The sequence below is a fragment of the Ostrea edulis genome, chromosome 8 (assembly GCF_947568905.1).
Source record: "Ostrea edulis chromosome 8, xbOstEdul1.1, whole genome shotgun sequence".
NCBI classification, from domain to species: domain Eukaryota; kingdom Metazoa; phylum Mollusca; class Bivalvia; order Ostreida; family Ostreidae; genus Ostrea; species Ostrea edulis.
In genome coordinates this window covers 61,368,248-61,384,111 of record NC_079171.1, presented here as the reverse complement: position 1 = coordinate 61,384,111, position 15,864 = coordinate 61,368,248, and the positions used below count along the sequence as shown (strand labels likewise).

Below are 15,864 nucleotides of genomic sequence, written 5' to 3'. Positions count from 1 at the left end.
ATATCTCAATAACGAATGGCATGATGAAAATCAAAATGCAGAATGACTTACGATAAGACCACGATAAGATGATAATGTGAGTGATTCTTGCAATATGCCATCATAAAAATGTTGGCTACAAAATGTGTAATACTAGAAATATTTTATTTTAAAAGTATTTATTTCAAATCAGAGATACATATATAATCAGCATTTATCACTGAGCATGGATCATGGCAAATGGACTGTCCTGCAAATGTATCAATCTGCGCATGCATTGCACCGCACTTTGTGGTCTAAACAACTTTCAAATGCTGTCTGATGTGTTTCATACTGATTGTTAGGCCATTCTTGGCATACTCATTTCCACTACGGATAAATCCATTTACCTGATCTATATATAGGGCTAACGGCGGGTGTCACCGGTCGACAGGGGGTGCTTGCTCCTCTTAGGCACCTGATCCCACTTCTGGTATATCAAGGGGTTCGAGATTGCCCAACTCTCTATTTTGTAATGCTGATAGGAGTTATGAGATTGATCACTGTTCGTTATCTTGACCTTTATAGGAGTTATGAGATTGATCACTGTTCTTTATCTTCACCTTTATAGGAGTTATGAGATGGATCATTGTTCGTTATCTTCACCTTTATAGGAGTTATGAGATTGATCCCAGTTCTTTATCTTGACCTTTTCATTTGATCCAATGTTTCTTTGTATCGTTATAAAGACCATAAACTTTGAATAATGTCTTACTTTAAACGAGGCTGTTGAAACTCATACAACACCAGTTTGTTTGTCAGTAGCCTGCATTGATTTACAAACTGATCATACGCAGAACAAGCTTTTTGATACACAAAGATACATTGCTGGATCCAGTAAGTGCTCTACCAACAGTCAATGGGTCGAGTGAATATGAGTTACCGTACGTATACTGGATTCCTAAACTACATAAAAACCCTTACAAACAAAGATACATTGCTGGATCTAGTAAGTGCTCTACCAAGCCCCTATCTTTGCTCCTCACGAAAATGTTAACAGCTGTGAAGGAGAAACTTCAAACTTATTGTGCGACTACATATGCCAGAAGTGGTGTTAATCAAATGTGGATTCTAAAAAATTCGAAAGAACTTTTAGTAAACTTGAAATCGCAGAATTTTTTCCAAATCAATAACATTAAAACTTATGACTTTTCAACACTACACACGACCATTCCTCACGATAAATTAAAGACTAGACTTTTTGACATCATAGATAGTTGCTTCTTCAACAAAAACAGAAATATTCATATCTAGTGATCAGTCATTCAAAAACTTACTTTGTTAAACACCACTCTGATTCCACGCACAAGTACTCTGAAGTTGAAATAAAAAATATGCTACAGTTCTTCATTGACAATATCTTCGTGGTCTTTGGTGATCAGGTTTTCCAACAGTCTGTTGGAATTCCCATGGGCATGAATTGTGCTCCTTTGTTAGCTGACTTGTTTCTATATTCATATGAAGCAGAATTTATTCAAAAACTTCTACGCGAGAAGAAACAATATCTCGCTTGAATTCGACATTTAGATATATCGATGACGTTTTGTCTATTAACAATAATAGCTTTCATTCATATGTCGATTTGATATATCCCTGTGAGTTCGAAATAAAGGACACCACAGAGTCGTCCACTTCTGCTTCCTACTTAGATATTTTATTGAAAGTAGACATTAACGGCAAACTGACAACTCAACTGTATAACAAACGGGATGATTTCAGCTTCTCCATCGTCAACTTCCCATATTTATGCAGCAATATTCCATTATCACCTGCATATGGTGTTTATATATCTCAACTGATTCGATATGCAAGAGCTTGTTCTGCGTATAGTCAGTTTTTAAATCGAGGTAAGCTACTGACACACAAGTTGATGGTATAAGGGTTTCAACAGTCTCGATTGAAGTCAGCATTTCGCAAGCTCTATGGTCGTTATAACGATCTAGTTCGTCAGTACAACCTCGCATTGGGTCAAATGCTGTCTGACATGTTTCATACCGATTGTTAAGCCGTTCTTGGCGCACTGATTTTGACTGCGGATAACTCCGTTTACCTGATCAGGATATGGGGCTCACGGCGGGTGTGACCGGTCAACAGGAGATGCTTACTCCTCCTAGGCACCTGATCCCACCTCTGGTGTGTCCAGGGGTCCGTGTTTGCCCAACTATCTATTTTGTATTGCTTATAGGAGTTATTAGATTGATCACTGTTCGTTGTCTTCACCTTGCATACAGGTGATAATGGAATACTGCTACATGAATATGGGAAGTTGATGATGACTAAATACTAGGAACGACTTAGAGTTCCTGCATGTGACAGAGACGGAAACCTATAAAGACAAAAAGGCGGGACTGTCAGTGAGGCACGCGGCTGTAGCAGCTTTGTTTACAATTATATCCACATAGTATTAGTAGATTGATAAAGCAACTACACAAAGCTGGGTAAACTATTTTATATGTTGATATATTCTAAATGTACAATAACACTATATATTTCAGCAGTCTGTGCAAATTTTATGTGCTGTTAATTTTTAAGTATAATGAACACTTTTCCTTTAGGAATATTTTGCTTATATTTTCCAAATGTCCATCTCAAAGTTTTTTTGTAATTTTCCTTTCCTTTAATATCCATTGACATTCTGGTTTTCATACGGAAGTATATTCTTTCTCAACATTTTCATTCCAGTTACAGGCTCCCAAGTTAGTTGTATCATTGCACTAAAAATTGTATTCTTATATAGTCGTTGATTATGAGTTGAAGGTGGAATATAACATAATTTTTCGTAACAACAATTGTTTGACATTTGGATATATTACAACTTTACTGCAATTTCACGATTTGGGTTTTTCCTGCAAATTGAGGGTCCATGATAAGATTGGAGATTGTTTTTGTAACGTAGAAGCATTGTTGGGAAGACTAAATTTTAAAGTTCCCGTTTTATTCCTTACGGTTCCCAAAGGCGCAATGAGAATGTGGAAATTGGTTCCACTTCATCATCTGCTTAGGATGATGAAGATTTCCCCTCTAAATATGATAGTTCTGATGTTATTTCAGAGCTGATTTCATGAATTTTACAGCATGGCAGGTGTAGGTACAGCATGACAGGTGTCGGTTTGGTTCTCTGATTCGCATTCCACTCAGGTGAACTTATTCTTAGAATGATTTCTGATATAAGCTTGGAACTGGGAATGCATGTTCCCTCTAGCACCCGACCCTGCCTCTGTGGTGTCGAGATATCCATGTTTACCTCGTTTTAAATTTTGAATTTTTTCATAGGATTGTGTATGCAAATATGTCTTTTTATTTATGATTAATTAGTTAAAAAAAAACACTAAATGAGTTTGATCACTGTTCGTTATGAAAAGGTGAAGATAACGAACAGTGGTCAACCGGTCAATTTCTGTAAAGAATATAAAACCAAGGGTATGGCAAACAGGGATCCCTGGACACACTAGAGGTGGGACCAGGTGCCCAGTAGGAGCAAGCATCCCATGTTGACTGGCCATATTCCCATGTGCCTTTTATCTTGACCTATTTTTACGTTTCTTATTTTTTATAGACTAAATGTATTGCATAGATCAAATGAACTGATTGATGTTCCCACATTTTCCTTTGTAGATAATATGTATTTTATAGACTACATATATTAAACAGTTTATTGTTGGAAAAATTCAACCAATATAACATTATTCACAAAATAAATTATCAACAAAAAACACAGTAACTTTACTTACAACTTCAATTACTTAAGAAACAGAAACGGTAACAATACCACATCGAATCGTAAGGTAATCAAAGACGTAAAATAATCATTGTATATCAACCAAAACCATAGGTCAATTGTCTTCGAAAATACATATTCGTACAAAAAGTAGGCTCACATATAAAGTTAATTTTGATATGTTCTATATTACAGTGTAGATTGTGATGCACATATCCATTTCGTTTCTTTGTATGAGATATAGACATATGAGACATATTGACCAAAGAGACATTAAGATATCCTTAAAGAGAACGAAACATATCAGTATTAAGAAAGGATGTGCGTGCTATTGCAGGATCTGCAAACTTTGATTTAGAGTATACCATCATTAGAAATGATATATGCTGGTTCCCATTAGAAATGATATATGCTGGTTCCCATTTGTATTTGCTGTATGACATTCACTGCGTGGAATCTGTTTTCTGTTCGAGGGATAACAGGATGTGTAACGTGTTTATAAATAAAGAAGTCTAGAAAGAAGTTATTAAAGAGTCATTCAGAAGGAGTGACACATATCATCGAAATCGGAAAATGGGGGATATCTACATTAATATTCAGAAATTGAAAATCTCCAAATTTACCATGTTTAGTGTTAAAAGATGCAGGTTTAGGAGAAGGTAATTTGAAAACAAATGAAACCCTTGCTAGACTTGATCCCACGATCTACAGCTCAGCAATCAGCACGTCAACATCGGTAGCTACCCAGCTAGGTAATTAGATTTGAGATGAATATGCAAGCATTGTTAATATTTATATTCCCATGCATGCTTCAAAAGAAAGTCAGCCATGATGGAGATGTGTTACTCCTCCTTAAGTCCAGAGCTAATAATATGTATCCAGCAACAAAAACTTAGATAGCACGTTATCAAAACCATTCCATCTTCACTTGAAGAAGTAAGGTAACTCTATTGTGAGTGTATGTAATTGATAAGCAAACCATTAAATCAAAATGAGCATTGATTCTGTAAACACATTTTTGGGTGATGTCGTCCTAAGTTAGATAACTTGAGGCCGATCTCAATTACCCATTTATAATTCAACGTGATTGATAAATATCTCAAATTTTTAAACAAATACTCGAGTATCCTCTTTTGCTTGGCTTTGTTCTTTGGAACTGAGATTTGTATAAGTGTATGCGAAATGAACCCTATTTACCTTGTCTTAAATTGTATGGCGCAACCTTGAAGGTTTAACGTTCCCACTGATGCACAATGTGAATACTAAGCACTTCATTGATAACTCCGACAAAAATATTTGCATACGAATGTCGTTAGATTTAAGTACACGGGCTATCGGATAGACATCGAACTATTTACATGGCCTCGTTATAGGGACGTGTGGGATGCACATAATTTTATTATCTCTTCTTCATTTCTAATGATATACCAGTACATGTTCGTGATGTGATTTCATGAGGTAGAAGACGACTATGTTTTATTTCACCACCTTTTCTCCGTCTTTTCTTGATACAGTACACCACAAATGAATAAACACTGCCCATCGTTTGACTTTGAATATAAATGGACGATTGCACAGCACCAAAATATAAATAAAACCAAGGCGACAATCATCAGGAGCCGTAACATTGCCGCTGACACGCTGCCATTGTTGAGAAGTTGTTTTCGTTTCCACCACAACCCCCATACCAGAAAAAGCGACAGTTTCGTATTCTATGATCGTAGTAATAGCGGGCAGTCCACTTCCTGCAAGTTCCCTTTTCCACAGGTATCCTACACATGGAGGTCCGGGAACTGGGGCTGGGCGCAGTTTGTTCTGTGAAACAAAGAAAGAGAGAAAAAACCGATGAAATTCTGTTTCTGAAAGAATAGTCTTCGTATGAAATGGTTCAATGTTTGCCTTATATCAAAATTTTATCGATATAATTGTTATCACAAAACGTATTAACGTCATGCACTGTGTTTAAAATCCATTGCTTACTTGTTTGTCGCGTTTGACATGTGTGTTGACACTGGATCCTCGTGTTGAATCTGTTTGCGTTACCGTTACAACCAGAATACATGAACAGGTGGCATTGTCTAGTCGCCGTATCATAGTAATACGCAGTCTGGAAATTATGACACTGCCCGGAAGCCTTTGGTAGAGAACATGGATTTCCCGCTTGATGACTGCGAATTGAAGGGGCTGGTGTAGTTGTGGTAGTAGTTGTAGTAGTAGTTGTTGTAGTAGTCGTTGTTGGTTCAACTTTTGCTGGGAAATTCATGTGACTCTGATGAGAAGCCCTGCCAAACCCAGGCCTCCTTTGAAATCGATTTATAAACCGCCGTCTATTATGTACGTCTTGTAAAGATCGAGTAGGACTAATTCTTATTGAACTCGGTGAGTTTCTTGTTTGTCCAGATGAAGATGACCTTAATCCACTTTCCGATCTCTGATGCGGTATGGATCTAGATTGAGAGTGCCTGTTGTTTACCTTATCGTGACCATGGTTCGACTGAGACGAAATTGAGCTTTCAATGCCACCAAAATCAGCTAAAAAGTTAAGATATCCTTGTGTTGGAGTCGGTGTTGGTGATTGCATTCCGGGTGAGTCAGATTTTTGAACGGACTTGTTGATTTCAGTATGCTTATCTCGTCTTTTTCCACCATTGTTTTTTGGAGACGAAATGAAAAATCCCGGATCAGAAGATTTATCCATTTTAGGAGGTACAGGGATCCCCTGCTGACCATTTCTGCGATGAGAGTTGACCCCATTTAGTCGTCTTTCAGTATGCGAAATCTGATTTCCATGATGATTAGAACTTGCATGTGTTTGAGGAATCATTTGATCTTTGACTTGTTTGTTGTGTTCATTTTGAGCTGTAGAAGAGGCAACCTTGTCAAATGAATGGGAAGGACGAGACTGATGATTGCTTGTATCAGACGTACGTGCAAACTGGTTGCTTTGCTGATTTTGATTTGCGTCTTTTTTATGTTTGACTGGACTAATGATGAATCCCGCATTGCTATCGTGATTATTCCATCTATTTCGAGAACCCACCTCAAAATGTCTAATGGGATTTTGATCAGGTGTTCTGTCCTGAACTTTGTTGGAGGGGAGATTGGGAGCTGGTGTCTCAAAGGAGTGTCTTTGTTTGTGGATTCCTAGCACAGGCGCTGAGGGTGGTTTGGTGCTCTTGATAGATACTGTTATGTGTGTTGTTTTACGGATTTGTTGTTGATTGTTATGTAAATGAGCATTCCTTGATCTCTGTCTTTGATTAGATTGTGGGAACTCTTGCCGATTACTTACATGATCCGCTCCACTGTCCATGCGTGTAATTTGATCATTGTTGTTTTGATTATTATGGTTATGTGCATTCCTATTCTGATGCCTTGAAGGGTTGTTCATTGGGTTCTGATGATGTTGATTAGAGTTACCGAAACGACCAAAGTTGGCCTCGTTGTTAGATGGGACGTCTGCTTTTCTTTCAATCAACGGAGGACTCCTTGTCGGGGTAGTTGGAGCCATGAAGTATGTAGTCTCGGTCTTCGCCGGTGTCAAAGTGGATATCCTTTCTATTTTTGTTCCGGATGGCATGTCCTTTGAATAATATGGGTCGATACTCGACAGCTTAAGTGTGTTTCTTTCGCTCTTGTCCATAAGGATATTTTGAGAATTTCTGACTACAATGTTCTCAGATTTTGTTTTGTTTTCAGAGATCATATTAAAAGGCAGGACTGGTTCTCTTGTTTCATATAGCTGGAGTTCGGGGAGGCTATCTAAAATTGGACCAGATATTTGATTCCCGAACCTTATATTTTCACGGACGGGATTGAAGGACGGCCCGCCAAGTCTTAGATGATTCTCCTGGACGAAGGTAGCAGAGGGTGTCCCTATATTACCGTTACTTTGAGGGGAATATGTGACCTTAGCATGAGTAGTAGCTGGCTGCATGTTTTCTGTATTTCCCCTATGAGAGGTTTGAGGTTTTGGAGTCTGAGTTGGTGGTAGAGAATTCTTCACAAGCATATTGAATATTGGTGGATATGTGTTTTGAATGTAAACTGGTGTGGTTGCTTCTGTTGGTTTCGCCGTCGTTGTTAGATACGCTTGGTATTCTTGTTGATTGAATTGTTGTTGGTTCCTTCTACGGAAGTGATTATGTGTGGACTCCATAAATTTTTGTCGTCTTCCATGAGGACTTTGCATTGCTGATTGTCGTCTCGCAGGATCGTTTTGCTGCGGCTGGTTTTGCTGATTACGTCTTGGGTGATTTGGTGCTTGCCAGTGCTGTTGTTGAGTGAATGTATCATGGGATGTTTTAGGGCTTTGTTGTTGTTGGTGTTGTTGAGCATTGTGTGTCATCTGATGATTGTCGTTGGTATGTTGATTAGAGGGCTGTTCATTTGACATAGTATTGCTGAATTGAGAGGCATCTTGACGTGAAGGGGATGACTGCTGATTGAGTCTTACTTGACTTTCAGGTATTCCTTTGTTATCCATGCGTATCGTTATTTGACTATCATGTGAATGACCTCCAACCCGGCTGTTTGTGTCCGATTGTTGACGTCTTCCATTTGCATCATTGTGAGATTGAAAGTTATTTGCTGTCTCGCCAGACTTCATTGGTTTGATTACCTTTTCGTACAACAGTGGAAAGCGTTTCTGCATTTCAATACTATCGGTGAAAGGCTTGTGTGTAAGGATAAATCCTATTGGAATTTTAGTATTTCCTGTAGAGGGCATCATTTGGCCAAATATTTTCTCCAATTTCTTGCTGTCATTCACAGTAACACTAAGTGGATTTGGATCATTATATGACGTCACAGGTTGTTTTGTAGTTGGAATATATTCAGTTGGAGTGTCCGTCGGCGGTGAATGATAATGGTGTTCTTGAGTTGTTGGATCATTCCATGATTGTCTATTATTTCGAGGAGAAAACATCTGACGTTTGCTTGGGAATGCATTGTTTGAATTTCCTGCGGTTTGAGCATGATGTTGAGGCGTTGTCCTCGCCAAAGTAAATTCCGTTCTAGAATTTTGAGCTGGCGTGTCGCTCATGTATTCTCGGATACCAGGAGAAATCCCGAAACCAGGTCTTGCTGTGGGTGTATTCTGACCTTGTCCTAAAGAAGGCTTAACTTCCGTATAATGATCTGCTCCTGACAACACTGAAGTCGGTCGTGTGGGAGGTTCAGTTGGCGAATACTGAACGTTGTGTGTTCCGGAAAGGTCAAAGGCTTCTTTTCGACGGTAAGGGTGTGTCGTTTCCTTATTCGTATGCGATTGTGTTTGTCGAAAACCTGATCCGCGTGGTGCATTATGGTTTTCTGTGTGTCCTTCGATCTTAGCTGTTACTCGTTCTGTTGAATGGCTCTGTTTTAAAGGCAAATGTGTATTTCTAACAGCCGCATTATTGATATCACTTAGCTGTTGCTTTTTGTCCTGAAAGGAGTTGAACTCGGAAGTGAGATGGTCATAGTTGGGTCTGTTATTTCCGCCATGACCCCTATGATTATTTGGACCATTTTCCGTTTTTCTTCGAAGGAAGTTGTCAAAGCTGTTACGAGAATTTGTGGTTGATGGGCTATGCTCATCGATATTTCCACTGGCTTTATGTCCTTCAGGGCGTTTGTTTTCCTTGGGTTTCAAAAATGAGTCAAAACTATTGTCTGGATTAGAACTGGAGGATCCATGAAGTTTGTTTTCTTTGGGTTTCAAAAAAGAGTCGAAACTATTGTCTGGATTAGAATTGGAGGATCCATGACGTTTGTTTTCCTTGGGTTTTAAAAATGAGTCAAAACTATTGTCTGGGTTAGAATTGGAAGATCCATGACGTTTGTTTTCTTTGGGTTTCAAAAATGAGTCAAAACTATTGTCTGGGTTAGAATTGGAGGATCCATGACGTTTGTTTTCCTTGGGTTTCAAAAAAGAGTCAAAACTATTATCTGGAATCGAGATGGAGGATCTCTGACGTTTGGGCTTTATGAACGAGTCAACATTATTGTTGGGATTATTCCAACCGTCTGTGTTTGAAGCTGGTACATTACCTTGCTTTGATTTCATAAAGTTATCGATATTATTTCTGTTTCCTTTGCTGTGCATTTGGTTTCTACTTGATTGTTGTTCATGTATGCGTGGTTGCTTCTCGTGTGACATCAATGTTTCTTGGTAATTTTGGTGTCCATGCGATGATATCGGCGTGTTAGAGGGACCATTTGTGCTCTTGAATTGTTCATTTTGCCTTGGAGAGCTATCAATGGTTACATCACCTTTTTGTACATGGTTTTGAAACATTCTTCTGGCATTTTCTCGTCGAAAGTCTTGTTTTGATTTTGTCTTTTGTTGTCCATGGCGAAAATAAGATGTTTCACTTGTGGCAGCATTTGAGTTTGCTTGGAAATCATATTGATTAGCATTATGATTAGAAACTGGAGGAAAACTCCCCTTTTGTTGTTTAGGTGTATTGTTTTCTACCCTACTCTCATGACGATGACCCTCTTTCTCACTATTTGATTGATGTCCATTCGGACTTGCCTGGAAATCATACTGGTTACCCTTTGTATTTGATGCTGAATGAAAACTTCCCCTTTGTTGATTTGGTACATTGTTTTCTACCCCACTTTCATGGCGATGATTCGCTTTCTCGCCATTTGATTGATGTCCATTCGGACTTGCCTGGAAATCATATTGGTTATTCGATGTCGTTTGGAAACTTCTACTTTGTTCTTTTGGTGTTTTGATTTCTGTCCCAATCAACCTGTCAAAACTATTCTGCAGGTTTTCAGTATTTGCGTTTGCAGGAGAACCTGCTTCGAAATCATAAGACGTGATTTGAGTAGGAACTACCTGAGGCTGACTAGGTTCAGGTGCTCCTCCTTTTTTCTTGCGAAATATATTGTCCCATGAAGTCTGTCCCGGTAGAGGACGATTATTCAGAACAGGTGGGGGAGCGGGCCTCGTTGTAGTTGTTGGTGGGTTAGGTATCTGCTGGTTATTTTGGAAACTCTCTGCTTGCTGGAGCCAGTCTGGTGAAAACTTTTTACGAGATGACTTTTTCTGTTTAGGCATATCATAACTATAACTAGGTTCCGGTGGAGGTGGATTAAAACCTGGATTCTTTTTAGGATGTTGGTCAATTCTGTTGCTCTTCTTTGGAGGAAATGGTTGTCCACTGGTGACGGGAAAATCTGGTTGACGGTTGTTGTGTTGGTGGTTAGACGAATAATTAGGTGGGTTGTTCGGAGATATCGGGTTTGACGGACCATCCCAGTTGTAATTACTTTGGTGAGGTGACTGGTTGTAGTTATACACCTGGGTGCTTTCTGGTTGAGGTGTAGTTGTTATCACTAAGTCATCTTCTACGGTGGTAGTTTGTGGCGGGGGTCCGTGTGCATCGTTGCCAAATCTTCGTCTGAGATGAGCCATGGGAGACATTGGTCCATTAGATCCTCTGGGTCCTCCTTGAGCCGGTGCATTCCAGTTGGAATTTGAATTTGATGGATTCCAAGGAGATCCATTCGATGGATTCTGACCTTGCCCATTCCCGTTGTGATTTGCTGAAGGTGGGGGGTTTCGATTATTAGAGTGTGCTCCAACTCTTCTTTTGAAAGACATGGAATGATTCCAAGGATTCCCACCACCACCACCACCACTGCCGCCACCACCTCCTTCATTATTTCGATTATTCCATCTGTTATCAGCGCCTTGGTTTTGGGGAGGTCTCGATTCATTGGATCGCCAAGAGTTTTCACCTTCACCACCATTATTAGCGTTGTGGTTTGGATTACTGTTCCATCTGTTCCATCCTCCGCGGTTCCAGGGTGAATTACCGTTGTACTCTCTAAGTTCTGGGGTTTGTATCGCAGGGGGTAGGTTGCTACGCTTCTGATTGTTGGGATCATTCTCCACGAACGTGATTGATTTACCGTGACTTCCAATCACTGGGGCGGAATAAGTAGGGTGAGGATTCTTATTGTTGTGGTTGTTGTTGCTATGACTATTTGGATTATTATAGTTATTTGGATTGAGATTATTTGGCTTGTGGTTGTAATTATTTGGCTTGTGATTGTGATTATTTGGATGGTGATGATTATTATTGCCATTTCGTGGGTCATGTGAATTTCCACCATTGTAGTTGTAATTCGTGGGCGGTCCGTTAGATTTCCGTGGGGTAACGTTGTGGTTATTGTTCACATTACTGTTATAGTGACCACCCCACCCTCGGTTCACTACATTGGTGGGCCGGGGGTTATTCCAGTTCACACTGCTGGTGGGGGCGGGAGTGTTCCAATTATTCCCAGAGTTCGTTCCGGAACCAGGGTCGTTCCATTGATAATTAGACGCCTGGTTGGATCCGGCCGGAAGTGGCTCAACTGTAAGGAAAACAAAACCATTCTCAGAACAGAAGAGTTTCACTCGACAAAAGCAAGCGAGGAATTCGAGGAATTATCAGTATCAATGATTTCCAGTGATTCAAAAGTTGAAGCAATGTGATCTGGTTTTTTTTTATACAATTCACAGCATTCAAAAATTTCTATCAACAGTAACTGAATTTGTTCACTAATTTGACATATTCTAATGAAATAGTTGTGAAACATTTACTTCATAGATACGAAAAGGCAGGAAGGAACATCATTTCGACAAGAAATTGAAAAATAAAATATAATGTCGCTACAAAAGAGATAATAATAAGGAATCATCACACAATAAAAAACAAAGACAAACAATCTAAACAGTGAGTAAATACACGGCTACAGAAACTGCTGCAGGAGAGCACACAATATAGCGACATAGCAACATAGCAATATGATGCAATATGATGGTAACAAGTGCAAAAGTATCGTGCATAAATAAATCAGTGTCACCTAAACCAATGTAATAATGCTAATTATTGTTAGTCGCAAGTCGTACGATGGACATTTGACACATATGACGGTCTCCAAATCGTTTACCACTAGGGAAACTAGTTAATGGATCATTCATTCAACTGTTCATATGTAGCATAAAGGTTCTGGGAAAGTGTTGAAAACACTAACAACGACTTATTTTGCTTTAAGAAACTGACAATGACACGCTTTGATTAAAAAATAGCAATAGCACATGATAAGTTGAACACTTTTGATCAAAGAAATCGACAATAACATGTGCTGTCTGAGGAAAATGAATGTGTACAGAGGGAATGGCAATACAGCATTAATTACACTTTGTGAGATAATAATGTTGTTTAAGAGCTGATGCCTTCAAACTATAGTTTGGATGGATAATCGCCAGCGCATATATATGCTGTTGAATACAGTAAATTACCTCTTTATCAGAACTAAGTGAGCGATATCAGACGCTGTCAATATGTGCAATACGTTTACTAACAACCGGAAATGTATATTTCGTGCTGCACTACAATTTATACCTAGAACTCTGAAAAAAAAGAATCGTGATCGTTAAGTGCGCATGCGCAATGCAATGTGAACTAAACTACGTGTCTCTCTTACATGATAACGCATTGCATTTTGTCTTGCATTGCTCTCCCGATACGAAATTATTCTCGTTTCCTTGACAACCACTGTAATAAAATATCTTGCAACTCTCCGTCTCCTCATCGAAATAGTAGCGAGGTAGAGTGGCGTGAAAGCATGACCCAGCGTCAGGTGGGAAGTCGCAGATCGTTCCTTTCGGCTCTGTAAATGGGTCATTATAAAATCTTATTACATGTGATCGTGTGTGTAAATGGGTCATTATAAAATCTTATTACATGTTATCGTGTGTATAAATGGGTCAATATAAAATCTAATTACATGTTATCGTGTGTGTAAATGGGTCATTATAAAATCTTATTACATGTTATCGTGTGTGTAAATGGGTCATTATAAAATCTTATTACACGTTTTCGTGTGTATAAATGGTTCATTATAAAATCTTATTACATGTTATCGTGAGTGTAAATGTGTCATTATAAAATCTTATTAATGTTCGTGACAGATCTGGACGCATGCGTCCTTACCATCTACACATGCTTTGACGCACTCGCCAACGGTTTTGAAATTATTTTTGTTTCCGGCACAGCCTCCGTACAAGAATGTCTCACAATATTCGCTATCTTCATTAAACCTGTATCGCAGTTCTAGTTTATTACAGGGTCCACGGTCCGCTGGATCCTCACAAAAAGGCTGCAACTGTCCTAAAAATGAAAACGGGTGGTAAACAGAATAGCGTTATAGCCTACACCAGGGGCGGGGAAACGAAGAGTGTCATGCTGCTGATTTTCAAAATATTACAGAAATTTCCAAATGGGTAAAATAGCTTAAATTTAGAATGTTGATATTTTGAATTTACTGAAATTCATTTATTGAAATTATTGTGATAAAAAGAGAAAATTCAAATTGCACCTTAAGTCCCATTTTTCAATCTTAACGAAACTTGTTGAAACGTAGCTACGACACCAGGATAATTTAATTTTCACATGACCAAGCACTGTTAGTTCGTTATAAGGAAGACTATATAGTTGTTATAGGACATCCATTTCATTACAAACACAAACTGACAGAATTTAATCAAGTCACGTTCACGCAGCACCGGATACAATCAACACGTCGTTCTTTAAATCAAAAGCACAGACGGAATTAACAGACACGCTTATTCCTCACATTAATCATGTACATCAACAAAGCGGGGGACAATGGAGTACAGAGGTCTACATTGATCATTTTGTTAGAAGAAAATCTAATCGTACAAAAATCATCCAATGGATACATTTTATAGAATCGCATTGTAATTATCTATACTGATTGACCTGTATGATAATCAATATTGATAGATTGACCTGTATAATAATCAATATTGATAGGTTTATCTGTATAATAATCAATATTGATATATTCACCTATATAATAATCAATCTATACTGATTGACCTGTATGATAATTAATATTGATAGGTTTACCTGTATAATAATCAATATTGATAGATTACCTGTATAATAATCAATATTGATAGATTACCTGTATAATAATCAATATTGATATATTCACCTATATAATAATCAATCTATACTGATTGACCTGTATGATAATCAATAATGATAGATTTACCTGTATAATAATCAATCTATACTGATGGACCTGTATAATAATCAATATTGATAGATGTACCTGTATAATAATCAATATTGATATATTTACCTGTATAATAATCGATATTGATAGATTTACCCTTATAATAATCAATATTGATAAATTTACCTGTATAATAATCAATATTGATAGATTTACCTGTATTGCTATCTAAACTTAAATCGATTTTGGGTGGTGTTGACAGCAGACACCGTAAACAGATTGTGTGCTACATTAAACTTTGTAATAACGCAACATAGTTGAGGGGAAGTAATCACGTGACCAGACGTCGTACTTTAAAATCAGCAAATGACGATACGAACGTGTGATGAAAATTGAAATCACTGAGATTAAAATGAAGACATGTCATGCTGTCAAGACGAGAAATTGATGTGCTGCAAGTCTATGGTAGTGCGGACTAGTCTTGCTTGTTTATTCCCATTTTGTGTATTATGGGTAAAATCTACCAAGATGGCGTTAAATCCAAATCAACCAATCTATTCGTATTATGTAACGCAGTGGTGTTGTTTTGTAAAACGCGCCCCTGAACCCTATTTCTTATCTAACCCTAATCTTATCAATATGAATTATAAATTCACTGAATGTTAAATTCGCGGATTTTCTCCCCAGCGAATATAGCAAAAATTAACTCGCGAGTTTATTTCCTGCTATACACTACTGTTGTCAGAAACAAATGGCTTAAACAAAAACCTGCTCCCAGATGAAGAGCGCTAAATGACCAAAAAAAAAAAAAAAAAAAAAAAAGAATCTGGTATGCAGAGTTATCATTCTTGCACAAATACGTTGTACGGTATTTAATTTCTCACGTCAGAAACGAGAATTCTGTTCACCCCTCTTTAATACTAGCATTGCAGGCATCAATATAATTAGCTAGGAATGAACATTACTTAATGAGAATAGACCACAATGAACTGATTGTATTCTACATAAGTAACAGAAGATGATTCCGATGTTGAACTACTGCAATGCATTCTAGTTCATATCAATATGATATGCTAAACAGCGCAGTGTGGTTT

General features: G+C 38.1%; 2 protein-coding genes across 2 annotated transcripts; both read right to left on the bottom strand.

The window, feature by feature from the left end:
* Window positions 1–3,656: 3,656 nt before the first annotated feature.
* LOC125662491 (GATA zinc finger domain-containing protein 14-like) lies at window positions 3,657–8,560 on the bottom strand. Its single transcript, XM_048894727.2, has 2 exons — window positions 5,717–8,560; window positions 3,657–5,551 (listed from the first exon to the last, which is right to left on the bottom strand). Exons 1-2 carry the CDS (start codon window positions 8,466–8,468, stop codon window positions 5,349–5,351), a joined length of 2,955 nt encoding a protein of 984 aa, XP_048750684.2. The 5' UTR covers window positions 8,469–8,560; the 3' UTR covers window positions 3,657–5,348.
* On the bottom strand, window positions 8,504–14,061 carry LOC125663431 (putative uncharacterized protein DDB_G0282133). The gene is made up of 5 exons (XM_048895716.2): window positions 14,052–14,061; window positions 13,720–13,896; window positions 13,211–13,396; window positions 8,669–12,094; window positions 8,504–8,514 (listed from the first exon to the last, which is right to left on the bottom strand). The coding sequence occupies exons 1-5, from the start codon at window positions 14,059–14,061 to the stop codon at window positions 8,504–8,506; spliced, it is 3,810 nt and encodes a 1,269-aa protein (XP_048751673.2).
* Window positions 14,062–15,864: the final 1,803 nt, after the last annotated feature.

Coding starts and splice junctions, on each gene's coding strand:
- LOC125663431 (XM_048895716.2), bottom strand. Junction 13,397..13,719: donor CGTCAAAGCATGTGTAGATG/GTAAGGACGCAT, acceptor ACCCATTTACAG/AGCCGAAAGGAACGATCTGC. Junction 12,095..13,210: donor AAAATGCAATGCGTTATCAT/GTAAGAGAGACA, acceptor TTTTCCTTACAG/TTGAGCCACTTCCGGCCGGA.
- LOC125662491 (XM_048894727.2), bottom strand. CDS start 8,468: ATGATGCCCTCTACAGGAAATACTAAAATTCCAATAGGATTTATCCTT. Junction 5,552..5,716: donor ATGTCAAACGCGACAAACAA/GTAAGCAATGGA, acceptor TTTGTTTCACAG/AACAAACTGCGCCCAGCCCC.